This window comes from Capricornis sumatraensis, chromosome 9 (genome assembly GCF_032405125.1).
Source record: "Capricornis sumatraensis isolate serow.1 chromosome 9, serow.2, whole genome shotgun sequence".
Classification (NCBI taxonomy): Eukaryota; Metazoa; Chordata; class Mammalia; order Artiodactyla; family Bovidae; genus Capricornis; species Capricornis sumatraensis.
The window spans coordinates 6,132,805-6,150,516 of record NC_091077.1 but is presented as its reverse complement, the minus strand read 5'-3'; the positions used below and the strand labels follow the sequence as shown (position 1 = coordinate 6,150,516).

At 58.5% G+C, this 17,712-nt stretch overlaps 2 protein-coding genes across 4 annotated transcripts; one reads left to right on the top strand and one right to left on the bottom strand.

Moving 5' to 3' along the window:
* Nucleotides 1-150: 150 nt before the first annotated feature.
* DDX49 (DEAD-box helicase 49) lies at nt 151-7,918 on the top strand. Its single transcript, XM_068981337.1, has 13 exons — nt 151-291; nt 1,384-1,507; nt 2,154-2,239; nt 2,329-2,450; nt 3,022-3,209; nt 3,351-3,491; nt 4,432-4,507; nt 4,801-4,877; nt 5,043-5,140; nt 6,334-6,408; nt 7,021-7,109; nt 7,218-7,289; nt 7,388-7,918. The coding sequence occupies exons 1-13, from the start codon at nt 177-179 to the stop codon at nt 7,574-7,576; spliced, it is 1,452 nt and encodes a 483-aa protein (XP_068837438.1). The 5' UTR covers nt 151-176; the 3' UTR covers nt 7,577-7,918.
* On the bottom strand, nt 6,916-17,473 carry HOMER3 (homer scaffold protein 3). Of its 3 annotated transcripts, none has more exons than XM_068981341.1 (10): nt 17,436-17,473; nt 15,218-15,299; nt 14,977-15,133; nt 14,394-14,525; nt 12,632-12,739; nt 11,433-11,554; nt 10,722-10,878; nt 10,278-10,388; nt 10,085-10,168; nt 6,916-8,971 (listed from the first exon to the last, which is right to left on the bottom strand). In XM_068981341.1, exons 2-10 carry the CDS (start codon nt 15,229-15,231, stop codon nt 8,780-8,782), a joined length of 1,077 nt encoding a protein of 358 aa, XP_068837442.1. In that variant the 5' UTR covers nt 15,232-15,299; nt 17,436-17,473; the 3' UTR covers nt 6,916-8,779. The 3 variants fall into 3 exon arrangements, with proteins under 3 accessions (XP_068837442.1, XP_068837439.1, XP_068837440.1); XM_068981338.1 differs by lacking the exon at nt 17,436-17,473 and adding an exon at nt 16,998-17,089; XM_068981339.1 differs by lacking the exon at nt 17,436-17,473 and adding an exon at nt 16,317-16,435.
* Between the last annotated feature and the right edge of the window lie 239 nt (nt 17,474-17,712).

The following is a 17,712-nucleotide window of genomic DNA, read 5'->3' as shown; positions in this document are numbered from 1 at the left end:
GCCCCGCGGGAGTCCGGGAAAACAGGGTAAGGATGTGGTCGAGGCTTTGAACTGTGAGTTGGAGAGGGTGGGACCAAGCCGGAGGCAGATCCAGTGAACGGCAACGCTTTCTGACGTCATCGACACGCGCCGGAAGCACCGTTCACACGAGCGCTCGCACTGCCCCGGCTGCGAGGATGGCAGGCTTCGCGGAGCTCGGGCTGTCTTCGTGGCTCGTGGAACAGTGTCGGCAGATGGGTTTGAAGCAGCCCACGCCCGTGCAGCTGGGCTGCATCCCCGCCATCCTGGAGGGTGAGTGTGGCTTGGCCTTTCCAGGAGGCTTCCCCGATACTGTCGCTTCTCCTGCCTTCTCTCAGCTTTTGCCCACGCGGGTCCCGTGAGGCAGGGGGCAGCCCTGGGCCTTCCGGGCGATCCTGGGTTCCGGAGGACGACTAGGTAATGTTGGCGTTTAGGCTGTACGACTGACTCGCCTGCACAAGTGATATAATCTCTGAAACTTTCGTAGCATCATCACTGGGAGGGTGAATAACTAATAGATAGTACTGGGAAAATTAGGTACAACTTGCTTTACTATCTTCATTTTACAAATGGTAATTGAGGTTGTCAAGACTATTGGTAAATCCAGGACTCTGGTCCCTAGACTGCTCTTCTCTCTACCCCTTTGGTCCAGCCCAGTTTTGCCGTTAAAGAGACGCCTTCAGGAAGCCTAGGATGTGACAAGTTAAGGCATTAAATAGGGACGAAGAGTCAGTAGGGAAAATAGGATTCAGGTTGGGGGAGGGCATTCTGGACTGAGGAGGACATTCTGAGTTTCCCAAGCTCTGATCCCAGGGAAGGAGTCAAAATGAAATTGTGGTTAGTAGCAAGTATCTCAGGTCAAATGGATGTGGGTTTCAGTCCATGCTGTTACTGGCTGTATGTCCTGGGCAAACCTTTGACTCCGTTTCCCCTTCTGTTAAATGGGGACAATGATGGCCTCACTCTCCTTAAATGTGTCAATTACTCTAAATGGAAAGTTGTCATAATGTCTTCAACAGGAAGGGCACAGGTTGCTACTGAGCATATAGTTCTCGTCATTATTGTTAAGTTGCTAAGTAATGCCCGAGTCTTTTGTGATCCCGTGCACTGTACCCCGTCGGGCTCCTCTGTCCATGGGGTTTCCCAGGCAAGAGTATTGGAGCGAGTTGCCATTTCCTTCTCCAGGGGATCTTCCCGACCCAGGGATGGAACCTATGTCTCCTGCACTGGCAGGTGGATTCTCTACCACTGAGTCACCAGGGAAACCTGAGCATATAGTCATTGCTCGTTAAATGTTAGCTGCTGTAAACTGTGCCTGATGGAATACTTGTCTGCACCTGTGACGCTGCTGTGTTCTCTGCCCAGGTCGGGACTGCCTGGGCTGTGCCAAGACAGGCAGCGGCAAGACAGCAGCGTTTGTCCTGCCCATCTTGCAGAAGCTGTCTGAGGATCCCTATGGCATCTTCTGCCTCGTGCTGACACCCACCAGGTGAGTCCCACCCCCCCACACACACACACATGCCTCTCAGGTGAGTGAACTAGCTGTGTGCTCTTGGGCACGTGCCTTTACCTCTCTGAATACACTTGCTATGTGTGGAAAATGGGCACAGAAATTAGCCCAACCCTTAGAGGTGCTGAAGAATTAGCAAGACGGTGTGTGAAAAGTGCTGAGCACAGGGCTTGACTCAGGGCAAGCAAGAAGGCCAGGAAGTAGGCAAATGGCCAGAGGAGAGGCCTGGACAGAGCTGGAGGCAGACAGGAGGGGACTTGGCCACTGAGCAGCCTCGGGATTGGGGGGGGTACGGGTGCGGGGGGTGGTTAACACTTGGGTCTCGGGCTTTGATGACTGTGGTGTCAAGGCCATTGCTGAGGACATGGGATGAGGAAAGGCCGGTTTGGGTGGGGCTGGCCGAGGACAAGCCATACTCTGTTCGGGCACCCAGCCTATTGAGAGGGCAGGAGCCACAATGGGCTTCCAACAGTCAGTATCAGAACCTTTGTCCAAAGGGGACTGGGAGCCATGGAGGGTGTGTGACCAGGAAAGATGCAAGCAGGAGGCCCTATTGATGGAGACAGGAATGAGAGGCAGGCACAAACCCCCTATCTGACTCAGGCTGGCCCGTTCATGCCCACAGGGAGCTGGCCTATCAGATCGCAGAGCAGTTCCGGGTCCTGGGAAAGCCACTGGGCTTGAAAGACTGCATCATCGTTGGCGGCATGGGTATGGCGGGACCCAAGGAGGGTCTGGGCATGGGACTGCTGCAGCCTCAGACCATCTACCTAGCCCCACCTCTCTCATTCCACCCACAGACATGGTGGCCCAGGCCCTGGAGCTCTCCCGGAAACCACACGTAGTCATTGCCACACCAGGGCGCCTGGCTGACCACCTCCGCAGCTCTAACACCTTCAGCATAAAGAAGATCCGCTTCCTGGTGAGTCAGCCTGGGGCCCCGATTCCTCCATTTGGGAACTGTGTGTCCCGCTGGCCGTCCGTTACCAAGTTAGGAGTGGTGACAGTGACATCTCGGGGACCGACAAAAGGGGGCCTGCACCAGAGGAGACGGGCTCCCCAGGTGGGTCAGTTGTAAAGAGTCCACCCGCCAATGCAGGAGGCGTGGGCTCGATCCCTGGGTGGGGAGAATTCCCTGGAGGAGGAAACGGCAACCCCCTCCAGTATTCTTGCCTGGAGAATCCCATGGACAGAGAAGCTGGAGGTCGACAGTCCTTGGGGTTACAAAGGGTTGGCCACAACTGAGCACGCGTGCATGCACACGCTAAAAAAGTTAGCTGAGGGCAGGGCCTCTCTGAGGAGTTAACGTTGAAGCTGAGATGGGCAAGAAAGCAGGCCTCCAAGACCTTAAGGGAGAGTGCTCCAGGGTGCACATCTCAGCCCAGGAAGGAGGCACATGGAGGAGGCAGGCTGGGCCCCGGGTGGTGGTCAGGCCTCGGACAGCGGCCTCACCCTGGGTCCCCACCCCATGCCTGCTGCGGCTGATGCTACAGGTGATGGATGAGGCGGACAGGCTGTTGGAGCAGGGTTGCACTGACTTCACCGTCGACCTGGAGGTCATCCTGGCAGCCGTGCCTGCCCGCAGGCAGACGCTGCTCTTCAGCGCCACGCTGACCGACACACTGAGGGAGCTTCAGGGCCTGGCCACCAACCAGCCCTTCTTCTGGGAGGCTCAGGCCCCGTGAGTCCACAGCTACTTTCTGGCGGGGGGCTGGGGGAGGGCAAGCAGGAGGCAGGGGTGTCCAACAAAGGTCATTGACTGTGGGTGGGGTGGGCATTGACCTCATTCAGCAGAAGGGGAAATAAATCTGCTCGTGCCCAGGGTGCGCACCGTAGAAGAGCTGGACCAGCGCTACCTGCTAGTGCCTGAGAAGGTCAAGGATGCCTACCTGGTCCACCTGATCCAGAACTTCCAGGACGAGCATGAGGACTGGTCTATCATCATCTTCACCAACACGTGCAAGTGAGCATGGGCGGGCCTGCCACTCCCGTCCCCCGGGCATCGCTGCCCCTGCACCTCTTGGAGGTCCAGCAGGTGGTCTGTGGTTGGAGGTGTCAGGCACAGGGCCAGTCTTGGCACTCCAGGGCCTCTGCTCCGACCGTTTCAGAGGATTCACTCAAGGAGGCTCAAAGAGGTCAGGCAGTTTGCTAATAAGGTCACCCTCATCAAGACAGAGCCAGGATTTGGGGGTCCTCAGACCTGCCCTTTCCTGGGGGCACAGATGGTAAAGAGTCTGTCTGCAGTGCAGGAGACCCAGGTTCAGTCCCTGAGTTTGGAAGACCCCCTGGAGAAGGGAATGGCAACCCACTCCAGTATTCTTTCTTGGAGAACTCCATGGACAGGGGAGCCTGGTGGGCTACAGTCCATGGGGTTGCAAAGAGGCAGACAAGACTGAGGGACTAACACTTTGACTTTTTCAGACCTGCTCTTAACTGGAAGAGCTGAGGGCCTTGGGCCCTCCCCAGGAGACCCCTGCAGCAGCTGGGAAGGCCTTGAAGCAGCCAGTTCGCTGTGGTCTCAGGGGTTCACTGAGGCCCAGCACATCACCCCCACGGCTGTCCTCTCCACAGACCCAGGGATTTCAAAATCCTTTGACATATTTGGGGAGAGCATCAAGGAGCTGTAGGCTGGTCTAGCCTGAGCCAGCATAGAAGGGCAGCCCACAGCACGTGGAGGAGACCTCCTGACCACTGCCCCCCAAGAATTTCTTGGGCTACCAGGAGAGAAAAGGCTAGACGTAGAGCACTCTCTTGTTGGCTCAGGCCAGGGAAGGGGTCAGCAGGCAGGACGTGGCACCCCTGCTGCTCCTCCCCAGTCATGCAGGGCCACTGCTAGAGGTCTCGGGGCGGGGAGGCGGGGGCAGAGCACCTTCCCAGGACCAGCAGCCTGTCCTTCCCACCAGGACCTGCCAGATCCTATGCATGATGCTACGCAAGTTCAGCTTCCCCACTGTGGCTCTGCATTCCATGATGAAGCAGGTGAGGTGCCAGGTGGCCGCCCAGAGCCCTCCCCGACCAGCCTCGCCCTGGGGCCTCCTCCCGGCCCCCGGGCTTTTGCTCAGGCCCTCTCCTCTGCCTGGAACACTCTTCCTGCCACCCTATCTGCCCCATTCTGGCCTCCTCAAGGTCATCTCTCTCGCTTGAGCGCAGAGACCGTCCTGGCCTCTGCTGTGCGTGTCCCCAGGCCTCACACAGTAACCATAAACTCTGAAACATTTCTTGGGATGCTACCTGATATCCCCCCACCCCAATTCTCTCCCAATGTGGCACAGAAAGAACGCTTCGCCGCCCTGGCCAAGTTCAAGTCCAGCATCTACCGGATCCTGATCGCAACGGACGTGGCCTCCCGGTGAGCGGCTCCAGGGTGCTCCCTCCCCCACGGTGGCCCCCACAAAAGGGCCAGAGAGGGAGGCTGGCTTCAGGTAGCCCCAGCTTCACCGCCGAGTGACCCTGGGTGAGTCCCAACCTCGGTTTCCCCACATGGACAGAGGCGCTGACTGACCTTTCCCTCCAGGGGCCTGGACATTCCCACTGTGCAGGTGGTCATCAACCACAACACCCCCGGACTCCCAAAGATCTACATCCACCGAGTTGGCCGGACAGCTCGCGCAGGTGAGCAGACAGGGCAGGGCAGCCTTTGGGCACCCACCCTCCTGCCTGCCCACAGCACGCAGAGCCAGTCGCGAGCTGGTGGGGCATGGGAGGGCCACAGGCTGCAGGTGAGAGGTACCAGAGGCAGTGCTTGCAAGCTGGGGGAATCCTCCTTTCAGAACCACAGGTGGGGACTTCCCTGGCCGTCCAGTGCTTCAGACTCTGCGCTTCCCATGCAGGGGGCACGGGTTTGATCCCTTGTTGGGGAAGATCCTGCACACCACGGCCAAAACCCCCCCCAAAACAAACAAAAAGACATAGGTGAGGGTGCTGTCTTCTCCACATGATCCAGGCAGCACTGAGGTGTCCCCTGGGGACACGGCACACACAACCCCCTCCCCACCACTACCTCTTGCCTCACCCGCGCCCCCTTTGCCTGTCAGGGCTGGCCGTCCAGCCCAGCAGCAAGCAGGTGTACGGGTCCTGATGGGTAAGATGCTGCCCTGTGGGATTCAGCGTTCAAGTTCTACCACTTGCTGTGGCTCCCGGTAGGAGCCTTGTGTCTGCTCCTCAGCCCCACCTGGAAGGGGCACAGAGTCCAGGAGATTTTCTCACACCTGGAGAGGGCAGAGCCGTGGTTTCTGGGGCCAGACTGGCCCTTCTCTCCTGCACTGTGGCCTCAGGTCAGTCACATCAGGTCTCTGGGCCCCCACCACCTCGTCCAACGATGGGTGACAAGAATGTGACGCCTGTTTGGGGCTGCCCTGAGGGTCTTAGGCATGGTCAGCTCCGAGGGCTGTTCTAGCGCATTGTCTCATGGAAGCCGGGAACAGAGAAGGTGGCATGTAGGCTTTGGAGCTGAAGCCTGTCTGGGCTTCCTGCTGACAGAACTGGGCTTGAGCTCCCTGGCAGCCACAGCAAAAAGGGAAATCAGCCACATCGCCAGCCCCTGATTAAGGCCAAGCTGGCAGGAGAGCTGCCTTTCCCTGGAGTCCTGCTGCTCCCCTGGGACAGATCTGCCTGCCACACAGAGGTCAAGCAGGGGGCTGAGACGTGATGCTCTAAGCTTCCTTGGTTTCCACTCATTCCTCCACCCATTGAGCTCCTGTACAGTTCTCCTTGATCAAGAGGAGCTCTGAGCCGCCCAGCGGTCAGGACCTGCTTGTATCGGCCCCTTCTGGCCTCCAGCACACAGTCTGGGTGTGTCCCCACAGGGCGACAGGGACAGGCCATCACGCTGGTGACGCAGTATGACATCCACCTGGTTCACGCCATCGAGGAGCAGATCAGTGAGTGGGGCGGGGAAGGGAGGGTGGTGCCTCCGGGTGAGACGTCCACTCACTCTATCAATGCCTGCTTGTCTGCTCATGTGAAGAGGCTTAAACTGCACTTTCCTTCCTACGCAACCCCCATAGAAGTTTCTTTGGCCCAGCAATTGCTTCAGAAACTCCATCATGGCCTCCAGCAGCCGAAAACTACAACTGATGGGAAGGGACTTTGGTTTCTCAGACCAGAGTGTGTGGGTGGTCCCTGCAGATGAGTCAGAAGCCCCAGGGCTGTGGCCTAGGCAGGTTTTTAAAAATCCCCTTGGGTGGACCGAGAAGCTCTGGGGCATCTCCAACCACTGCACAGACTGTCCTGCGATTCAGAAACGTCTTGACTTTAATGGACACTGTTTTCAGAAAAAATGACAACTCCTAATCAAATTCATAGTGTTGTTAACAACCAGAAAGAGAGAGCAATCTGTACGTAGCTCTTGCCCACCTGATCTTTATCTGATATGACTCTCTATGGCCTTGCGTGCCCTGCTGCATGGAGAGCTACATGGTTGAAATCTTCCTCCCTGTGGTGCCTGCCCTTCCCTGCCCCCTCTCAACCCCAGGCCCCTGCTGTCCCCACAGAGAAGAAGCTGGAGGAGTTCCCAGTGGAGGAAGCCCAGGTCCTACAGATCCTCACACAGGTCAACGTGGTGCGGAGGGAGTGTGAGATTGTGAGTGTCAGGGAAGGGGCTCGTCCTCAGGGACTCAGGGTGCTTCCTTGAAGGTGGCAACCGCCGTGATGGTCTCGCCCTTCCCCTACTCTTTCCCCCTCTGCCCAGAAACTGGAGGCAGCCAACTTCGATGAAAAGAAGGAGATTAACAAGAGGAAGCAGATGATTCTGGAGGGGAAGGTAAGGGCTGGCTGAGCTGTCTGTGTGGTAGGGGCAGGGCGCAAGGGTCCCCAGGGAGGATGCTCAGCTTAGCCACCTTCTGGTCCTGCCCATGCCAGGACCCCGACCTGGAGGCGAAGCGCAAGGCCGAGCTGGCCAAGATCAAGCAGAAGAACCGGCGCTTCAAGGAGAAAGTGGAGCAGACACTGCAGCGGCAAAAGGCCAGCAGGGCTGACCGCAGAGGGCGCCCACCCAGGACCCGGCCTGAGGCCTCCTTGTCCCCAGCACCCACTCAGGGTCCAGCCTGAGTTCCGCACAGCGCCCACTTGCCCAGCCTGGGACTCCTTCATCAAGCTGAGGGTTGGAGCGCCCTCCCCTGAGGACAGAACCCTCTCCCAACCTGCCCAGTGCCCCTCAGCAGAGCCCGTTGACACACACATTGTACAGTGCACAGCCCTCCACCCTGCAGCCTCTGGTGGCCCCTTTTCAGAGCCTTGGCCAAGAGGCGGGCTGCTGAGGAAGAAAGAACACTGGCTGTGAGGTTGGGCCCCGGTCCACCTGGGGCACAGTGACCCCAGCCCAGGGTCACCCTGGATGTGCAGTGAGCAAAGGTGTGTCACTTGCAGGAGGTGCTTAATAAATGAGGCTTTTTAGCTTCTGCAGTCTGACTCTGGGGAGCAGGGGCAGTGAGAAGAGGGTGTGGCTGCCTGTGCTTCTCAAGCCCCCCGGAACATCATGTTGCCACCCCACCCACTAGTTCTTTTCTCTCGGGCCAGGCCCAAAGCTTTGGACTGTAGTGTTGACCATTCCAGCCGAGTGACCTTGGGTGGGTGAAGTCCCTTATATGGGCCTCAGTTTCCTCATCTGGAAAATGGGGAACCACTCTACTACCCAGATGTAGACATGATGTTTTGGAGAGATCGTTTCCATGCCTAGTGAACACAGCCACATTCTAGGAGCTTCACCACTTGCCCACTGGGTTGTATTTGGGGTTTGTGGCTAGAGTGAAGTGAAAGCGGGGGGATTAATCAGGGTCCACGTTAGTTCAAGGTGGTCCAGACAAGATGGGCAGGGCTTAAGGAGATGGGGAAGCAGAGCCATGTGTCCTGGGCACGCTCCCTTGGGCTTTCTGAACCTCGCCCTCCAGGTGGCTTACCAGGCTGAGGGCACATGGACAGAGGGCCCAGTGCTGGCGGTTGGGTACATCCGGGCTGCTCAGACACCACGCACACAGCCACACTTAGAAATGTAATTTGGGCACCAGCACGCGCCCTGGGGAGTCTAGAAATTCTACACAATGAAAAGCTCAAAAACAGCCTCTGAGCTGTGAACAGCCAGGGCTGGCTGGAGTCCTGTGGACAAGCCCTCCCCAGGCTGAGTTGGGCCCCAGTCCCTGCCACGGGGCTTGGCCCACCGTGCCGCCTGCGGCTTGGCCTGTGCCCCAGGCGGAGCCGTTTGTGTAAAACCAGCTCCCACAGGCCCCTTCCTCTATGCAGACCCGGAGGCTGGACTCAGGGTGCGCCCTCGGCCAGGCGGGCCAGCCCTTCGCGCAGCTCGCTCAGCTCAAACAGCCTGACGTCCAGCATCTGTGCGGCCCGGCCCACCTCGGCCCGTGCCCGCTCCCGCTCGACCCGGGCCTCCTCCAGGCTGCGCTCCGTGGCCCGCAGCTGGTGCTCCAGCTCTGCGTTTCGGGTTTCCAGATCCTACAGGGAGAGGGCAGGCAGTGTTGGGGGCCCCAGAAAGTCTCAAGGGTCCAGCATCTCAAAGCAGATGCTGGGGACCACAGCCCCCACTCTTGGCCAAACTCTTCCTGTCTGCTGGCTTTCTCCCAGCTACCTGTACCCAAGACAGTCTGTGGTGCCCCAGCCAATTTGAACTGACCACATTCCTCCTCGAAATCCTCCTGTCACCCATTGTTCTGGGAATGAAATTCAGACCCCTCCCTCCTCTCCTTGCTCATTCCTGCTCAGCCTTTCTGGCTTCCTTGTGGTTCCTTGAATACTTTCTCCCCACCTCAGGGCCTCTGCATTTGCTGTGCACGCTGCCCAGGAGACAACAGGGAGCGTTCCCTCAAATACTCTCTCTCTGGAGGCACCAGATCCTTTAACTTCTCCACCTGCTGGACTCACAGGACATGCCCCTATGAACGTTCCTCAGATAAAGTCTTCAGCGAAAGCCAGGTCAGCCACTGCTGGTCCTGCTGCTGAGTCGCTTCAATCGTGTCCGACTCTGTGCGACCCCATAGAAGGCAGCCCACGAGCCTCCCCCATCCCTGGGATTCTCCAGGCAAGAACATGAGTGGGTTGCCATTTCCTTCTCCAATGCATGAAAGTGAAGGTGAAGACGCTCAGTCATATCCAACTCTTAGCGACCCCATGGACTGCAGCCCACCAGGCTCCTCCGTCCATGGGATTTTCCAGGCAAGAGTACGGAGTGGATTGCCATTGCCTTCTCCGAGGCCAGCCACATCTGGGTACAAATGCAAGCTTCTGGCCTCAGACGGGGATGTGAGAGGATTTGATAGGGGTCAAGAATGGAAATTCAACAGAGACTCAAAAACTGCTTGTTGAATGAATGGAAGATGAAACATTGTCCTAATAACCATCATTTGACTCAGTCCTTCCATGCACCTGGTCATCTGAATCATTCACAACCTTAGATGTCTTCCTGACTCCATTTATAGGTGAAGAAACAGAGGTTCAGGAAGGCCCACGGCTGCCCAGAACCCGTGGGAAGGGAAGATCATGTCCGTCCCGTACCAGGGACTGGCTGCCACGGGTAGTCACCCCACCCCACCACACAGCAACCACACACACCTGCACCTTCTGCTGCGTCTCCTCGCGCTCGGTGTCTGCGGCCTCACGGGATCCACTAGTCTGGCTCCTCAGGGTCTGGATCTCCTGGTGGAAAAGTTCCCAGAATCTGTTCTGCGGTCCTTGGCTCCGCTGCGGGAGATCAAGGACGGCAAGGCCCGAGGAAGCACACGTGCACACAGGTGCGTTCACACACCTGGTCTTTAGTTTGCACTAGCGCCTCCAGCTGCTCCAATGACTGGCTGGGTCCCTCCTTCTCACTGACTGCAGGTGGCTCCGCCGCAGCCTGGGCTTCCAGCTCAGCCACCTGTGCAGACAGGCAGGTCAGTCCCGGATGGCCCAGTCTGGACCCTCCTCACCCCAGGGATACGCCTCCTGGTCAGTCAAGCCCATGACAGGGAACTCATCCCTTCAATCCGGGCCACTACCTCACCTCTGGCAGGTAGGACTCCAGGGTCTGATGACCCTCTGTGGCCGACAGTACTTCAGACCCATACTACAGAGCAAGAAACTAAGACTCTGGGAAGTGACCTGCCGAGATCACACATCCAGCCAGTTGAACCCACACAAATAGGAGGCAGGGCCTTCACAGTGACCCTTGGGCCACTTGGGGGTCTTTGGGAGGGTGGGGCTTCCTCACCCGCTGCCGCAGCCTCTCAGCCTCTGCGCGCTGGGCCTCCAGCTGCTGCCTCCACTGGGCGGCGGCCGCGTTGGCCTCTCGCAGGGCGCCGGCCAACTTGTTGTTACTGTCCTGCAGCGCGAAGAACTCGGCCTCCCACTGCACCTCGCCCACGGAGCTGCGAGAACGCCGGAGTCGGCAGAGAGCAGGGCGGGGCCTCACTGGGCCGGGGGCGGGGCGAAGGCGGGGCTGGGGCGGTGCTATAGGCGGGGTCAAGAGACCTCGAGACAAGGGGGTGGGGACGTCCCCAGGAGGCGGGGTCTCCCCGGGAGGCGGGGTCTTCCCGGGAGGCGGGGTCTTCCCGGGAGGTGGGGTCAGAGCAGGCCCTTCTGTGTCCGCTCCGCGAGACAGTCCACATGGAGCTCAGTATCAACCCATGGGATGTGGACAGAACCAGGTGGTGGGGAGGCATCCGTGGGTTTAGAATTAGCTGGGGGAGGTGTGGACGGGCCAGGGCTAGCCCCGAGGAATGGATGAGGCAGGCGGGGTCGGCTCTGGAAGGGGCGTAATCTGGGTGTCTCCTCTCCAACCCAGGCCTGTACTGGGATCCCAGGCATGGATCCACTGTCAGATTGCGCCACTTGAACAAGTCCCAGCAATTTCTGAGAACTTCCTCCCGCCTCCCCCACCTTTCGTCCTGTCACGCCCCTGCACCCTGTGCTACCCCCTCACCCTTCGGACAGCATCTTTTTGAGCCGCTCGCGTTCAGCGGGGCCCGGGGCATCCGCGCTCTGGCTGCGGAATAGCTTCTCATCGCCGGGGCCATTGGCGCTGACGAGGGGGCTCGGAGGCACCTAAGGGCATGGATAGAAGTGAAGTCACAGTAGGGCGTGGCTTCAGTTAAGGGCCAGTTAGGTCACGGTTGGGGTCAGGGCTGATGTCAGGGGTCATGGCTGAGAGGGCGCAGGAGGTCCTTCCCAGCACTGGGATCCAATCGTCCCTCTCCCCGCACCCCCCCCCCCACCATCCACGGCCCCCACATGGCCCCTGGGCTGTAGTTTGGCGCCCTGTCCCGCCTCCTTGCCTGCTGGGCTCTCACCAACCCACCAGCAACCAACCTAATGCAGGCTAGCCTAAACCCAGGGAGACAGATACTCATAATCTGCAAATCGGGGAGCAATCTGAAGCCTCGGTGCTATTCCCTCACCGCAATGACCTTTCCTGGGGCCAAATTGCAACAGCTATTTAAAATTCCTATGAGAAACCTACTCTATTAGGCTAAATTCATTATGAATCCACCTGGTGACTGGACCACAGTCCTGAGGGCGGGGACCAGCCTACTTCTTTTATCTGCTTAAGCCCTGTGCCCAGTCCTGGGCCTGGCACACAGTAGGTGGTCAGTCAATGACGTTGAATAGGTTAGTGGGGGGGATGCTCAGGGACAGTTTTTCCCCACCCCGCTACTTAGGGCTCCCCAGGTGGCTCAGTGGTAAAGAACCCGCCTGCCAGTGCAGGAGACATAAGAGACGCAGGTTCGATATCCCTGGGCTGGGAAGATCCCCTGGAGGAGGGCATGGCAAACCACTCTGGTATTCTTGCCTGAAGAATCCCATGAACAGAGAAGCCTGGCGGACTACAGTTCATAGGGTCACAAAGAGCTGGACACGACTGAAGCGACAGTGTGCAAGCATGTGCCACTACTTGGCCATTTCAACTTTCACATTCCCACGCTGCCACATGAGCTGGTTTCCTGGCCTTCCTTTCAGGCAGGCCTACGACATGCCCCCACGGCACCCACGGCACCCACGACCCTTTTCCACGGTCATGGCTCTAGGTTTACATCATCAGTGAGCATCTGGTCCTGAGCACCGGCATAGCGTTTAGACCCCTCCCCTCCATGGCAGTTGAGTTCTGGGACAAGGAGTGCTGACCTGGTGGGCAGTGAGCCCCAGCGCTGGACTGGTGAGTTCTCCCCCATCCTGAGATTTCTCCCGTGCCAGCCTTGCTGCTTCCTTCACTTCCTGGAACTTCTCAGCAAACTGAGGGATGAGGGTTAGGAACAGACAGTCAACAAACTCCCAGCCCCCTCCACCAGGGCCCCACCACATGACTCCCACCCAGCACTAGCTTTGTCACTTTGCAAGAGAGGGAAGAAGGCTTGGAAAATGAAACCCAAGGAGCAGAGTGGGTATCCGGCTAGAGGGCAGGGGTGGGGTGTTCACGGAGGCCACCTTGAGAAAGAGATCCCCTTTTCCCCTCAATCAGCTTATCTCAGTAAGGAGAGCCTCAGGTGGGTGCTAATCTGTCTTTCGTGCCTGGGACGCTTGTGAATATCCTTTGTGACAAAGAGAAAGCAGGTCTTGGACTTGGAGCCTCTGACACGCACCTGCAGCCAGTGGGAAAGTAATCCCCCTGTTCTCATTTTTGTCATAGTTTACATTAATCTCCCATACCTGTTTTCCAGCTAGAGTAGGATACACTTTTTTGCTTTCCATTTTATTTATTTATTTTTGGCTGCACCAAGTGGATTGTGGGATCTCAGTTCCCTGAACAGGCATTGAACCTGGACCATGGCAGTGAAACCCTGGAATCCTAACCACTAGGCCACCAGAGAGCCCTTTTTAAAAAAATTTTTGTTTATGTATTTATTTATTTTGGGTTGTACTGGGTCTTCATCACTGCTTAGACTTTTCTCTGGTTGCAGCGAGCAAGGGCTCCTCTCTGGTGGCAGTGCACAGGCTTCCCATTGCAGCTTCTCCTGTTGCAGGGCACAGGCTCTGGGGCACGTGGGCTCAGCAGGTGCAGCTCCCGGGCTCTAGAGCACGGGACCCATAGTTATGGTGCACGGGCTTCCTTGCTCTGCAGCGTCTAACAGCTTCCCTGTCCAGGGATGGAACCCGTTTCTCCTGTGCTGGCAGGTAGAGTCTTCACCACTGAACCACCAAGGAAGCCCTTTTAAAATTTTAAAATAAATTTCCTTAGCTTGAAAGTAATTTTTAAAATATTTATAGATATACACCCCCTTTGGGTTGTGCAAAGCGGCCAGTGCAATTCACTGAGGGTATTGGGGGTAGGCAGTGTTTTCAAAAACTGTTCCAGGATTTCTCTGGTGGCCCAGTGGTTAAGACGCCACACCTCCAGTGCAGGGGGTGCAATCCTCAGGTGGGGAACAAAGATCCCATATGCCACATGGTGTGGCCAAAAAAAAAAAGTCCCAAGAGCAACTGAATACTCATATGTGAAAAAAATACTCCTACTTTATACCGCCTGCAGAAATTAATTCCAGATCTAAATTTGAAAGGGAAACTAATGCTTCTAGAAGAAAAGAGAAGAAAAGCATTGCAGAGAGCATGAACCATACAGGGAAACAATTCATAAGACAACGCCGAATTCTAGAAACAGCAGAGGGTGGAAGGAGGTGGTGATGAAGGTACTGCCAGGGGTGTGGGGAAGCACTCAGCCCATTAAAGGCACCCAGAGAGGAGCAGGGTGTGTTCAAAATCAAAGCAGGTGGCCAGCTGAGCTGGGATGTGGACCAGGGGAGTGGGAAGGGGCTATAGGCTGGTCCAACTCTATGCCCATTCTGTAGCTGGGAAGATGGAGGCCCAGCATCTGTCCAGGGTCCCACAGTACACACAAGAGAAGACCCAACCCCAGCCCTGCTCCTCCCACCATGTACCCCCGCAGGCCCACCTGAGTCAGATGCTGTTCAGAAGCAAAGCCAAGACCATAGACAGTGTTGGCACGACTGTCTGCCCACTGTCCAAACTTCTGGGAGGTTTTGGTAAAGGTCATGTTGGGAGTGACAGTGCTGTTGATGATGGCCTGGGGGAAGGTGAGGTCAGGGAGAAAAGTTCATGGAACTGGTAATAATAATCAATAGGAAACCCCCAGAGAAAATCGCCTTCTATTAGTCCTTCTGTGCCAAGTCGCTTTAGTCCTGTCCGACTCTTTGCAACTTTATGGACTGTAGCCCACCAGGCTCCTCTGTCCATGGGATTCTCCAGGCAGGAGAATGGGAGTGGGTTGCCATGCCCTCCTCCAGGGGATCTTCCTGACTCAGGGATCAAACGTATGTCTCTTACGTCTCCTGCATTGGCAGGTGGATTCTTTACCACTGGCACCACTTGGCTTGAGCCATTTCAGGAGGAAGATGGAGACCCAGAAAAATTCAGAGTATCCCCTGGCCCCCAAGACACACAGCAAGGCAGCAAATGGACCCAGTCCTGTCCTGGGATCCTTGGCCCCTGCCACCCCACCCAGGCCCCACCAGGACCTTGGCACCCCCAAGGCTGATGATTCGGTAGACATTGCGGGTGGCATCGTAAAAGTAGGAGACAGTGAGTGCGTGTTTGCCCGCAGGGATCCAGTTCCGCTTGGTGGCCGGGTCGATCTGGAACACGTGTGCCCGTGTGCTGAAGATGGGCTGCTCCCTGTGTGGGGAGAGGGTGCTCAGTGGGGGCCAAATACACCCACCCCCAGGACTCAGGGTCAAGCTGGCAGAAGCAGGGGCTCACCTGGCTGTGGACATTGGTCAGGCTGGTCTGGGTGGGCTCCAAGCAGCAGCCAGTGGGATGGTAGGAACTGCCGGTTTGGCCTCTGGAGGGAGAGGGGGTTTGTGAGTGTCCCCCGGGCCAGGATGATGGAGGCCAAGCACGTCCAACCCCACGTACACCATTCACAGAAGTTCGACCCCAAAGTGAAGGGAATGTAGCCCGCCAGGCTCCTCCGTCCATGGAAGTCTCCAGGCAACAATACTGGAGTGGGTAGCCATTCCCTCTTCCAGGGGATCTTCCCAATCCAGAGATCAAACCCGGGTGTCCTGCATTGCAGGAAGACTCTTTACCCTCTGAGCCACCAGAGGCCATCTCCTGTCCTGAGTGTTGCAGGAGCATCCTCCAGATGGAGATGGCCTCTGACAGGACCCAGGTGGCACCTGACATCCTGAGCATAAACCTTGCATCTTCCTGCTTACAGGACTCCCAGTGAAGTCTTCTCTATCTCTGGGCTGGGCCGAGGAGGCCAAGGCCAATTCCCCTTCAGCACCTTCTGACAAATTCATTTAGCACTCTTCAAAGCAGGGCCTCCATCAAAAGAGTGGGGTGTTACCGGGTGCCTACTGGGAGACCTGTCCCCCACAGGACCCCCAAAGAGACCCCCCAGCTTCCACTCTAGAGCAGAGGCACGCCTTGGAGTCAAAGTCCAAAAATCCCCAGGGAGCCTGCAGCCTAGTTAAAGAGACAAGAGGTGGCTGAACAGGTCCACTGTGGTGGCCACCCATCACCACTGAATCCCAGTACTTGCGGCTGGGCGGGAACCAGGTCCTGGAGAGACCCAGGTGAGGGCAGGCAGACCGAGGGAAGGGAGGCCCAGACTCCGTAGCCCCCGTGGTCAGAGTGGGGAGTGCACCCCCTCCCTTCTGGGCAGCTGCTGTCCTGGTCACAGGGTCTGAAACCGGAGCTGGGGTGGGGGAGGGGGGGTGACTTTGGCCGGCCTTGGGGGTGGGTCCCGGGTCGAGCCGGGGTTCCCGGGGCGCAGGGGTCTTAGACACTCAGGTCCCTCCTGCCCGTCTGGACGCTCCTGCCACGACTTGCTGCACTGGGGAAAGTTACTCACCAACTAGTCATGCGCCTCGGACGCCGCCGGCCGCGGGGCTCCCCAAAGGGAGCCCGACCGCGCCCGGTGTCCGGGATCCAACACTGCGTTCGGTGGTCGAAGTCCCACCCCACGAGCCCCTGTCCAGGGGATCGGATATTCATTCGGGATCAAAACCCCACCCGCGTCAGGTCCAGGACACCCCAGCTTCAGGAAGTGTCGCCCCCAGCCCTGGAACTTCCAAGATCCCTTGCCACGGCCCTCCAACACTCCGGGTCCAGAACTTTGGGGACACGTTATCTACCTCCTGCAACCGCAGGTCCAGAACTTAGGGGATCCTTAGCGCTGTCCCCGACTCCTGAACTTCGGGGACCCCCTGCCACCCTTCCATCCCCAGGTCGGGAATTTCGGGGTTCCCTCGGGTCGCCCCTCCACCCCAGGTCCGGAACTTCGGAGACACCTTCACAGCCTTCTCCAACGACGGGGCCGGAACTTCGGAACCCCCTCCCAATGTCCCCTCCCTGACCCCGACTCCGGAACTTCGGGGTCCCCTGCCCTCTCAAGCTCGGGCACTTCGGGGCTCCCCCAGCCGCCCCCAGCCTCCGTATCCCGAACTTCGGCGACCCCCCAGCACCCTCTCCGGGGCTCTCGAACTTCGGGGCCCCCCGCACCCCCAGCGCTGGCTCGGTTGGCCGGGCTCACCCTGCCGGCTCGGCGCCCCGCAAGTGTCCGGGCGCGAGACGGGTGCCGCCCCGCGGCGCCGACTCCCCGCAGCCCGGCGCCCCGCTCGCTCGCTGGCTCCGGGGCCCGCGCCCTCCGCGCCGCCCTCCGCGCCGCCCGCGCCTTTGTCTGCGCCGCCGCCGCCGCCCGCGCCGCCTCCGGTCCCATCGCGGCGGGTCCCGACGCGGCCGCCGCCCGCCCCGCCTCCCCGGGCCGCCGAGGCCGCCCCGCAGCGCCCCCTGCCGGCCCTCCGCGGCGGGGGGGCGGGAGAGAGGGAGGGGCAGGAGCAGGGGGAAAGAGGGGGAGGGTGGGGGGCAAGAGGTTAAGAAGGGTGCGGAGGGGGACAGTCAGAGGGTAGAGCCAGAGACCCGGACCCAGACGGAGGAGAGAGGCAGAGACACAGGCGACAGGCAGACAGACCTGGGCGGACAAAGGAGAATGTGGCCTCGTCCTCCTTTCAAGGGTGTATGTGGGGGGGGTGTCCCCGATCCTCTGGGCCACGGCTGCTTTTGTCTGTGATGAGGAGTCAGGTCCCTCTTCACCCGAAGGGAGTCCAGGTGCAGGGCACATCTGCCCCTTGGTGGACCCAGGCGTGGCTGGTCCTCAGTGCCGATATGCAGAAAATGAAGAGACCTTGGCTGAGAGGAGGCTGGAAGATGAGAGAGAGGCAACCAGTAGGCCCCTAATGGGGCTTGAT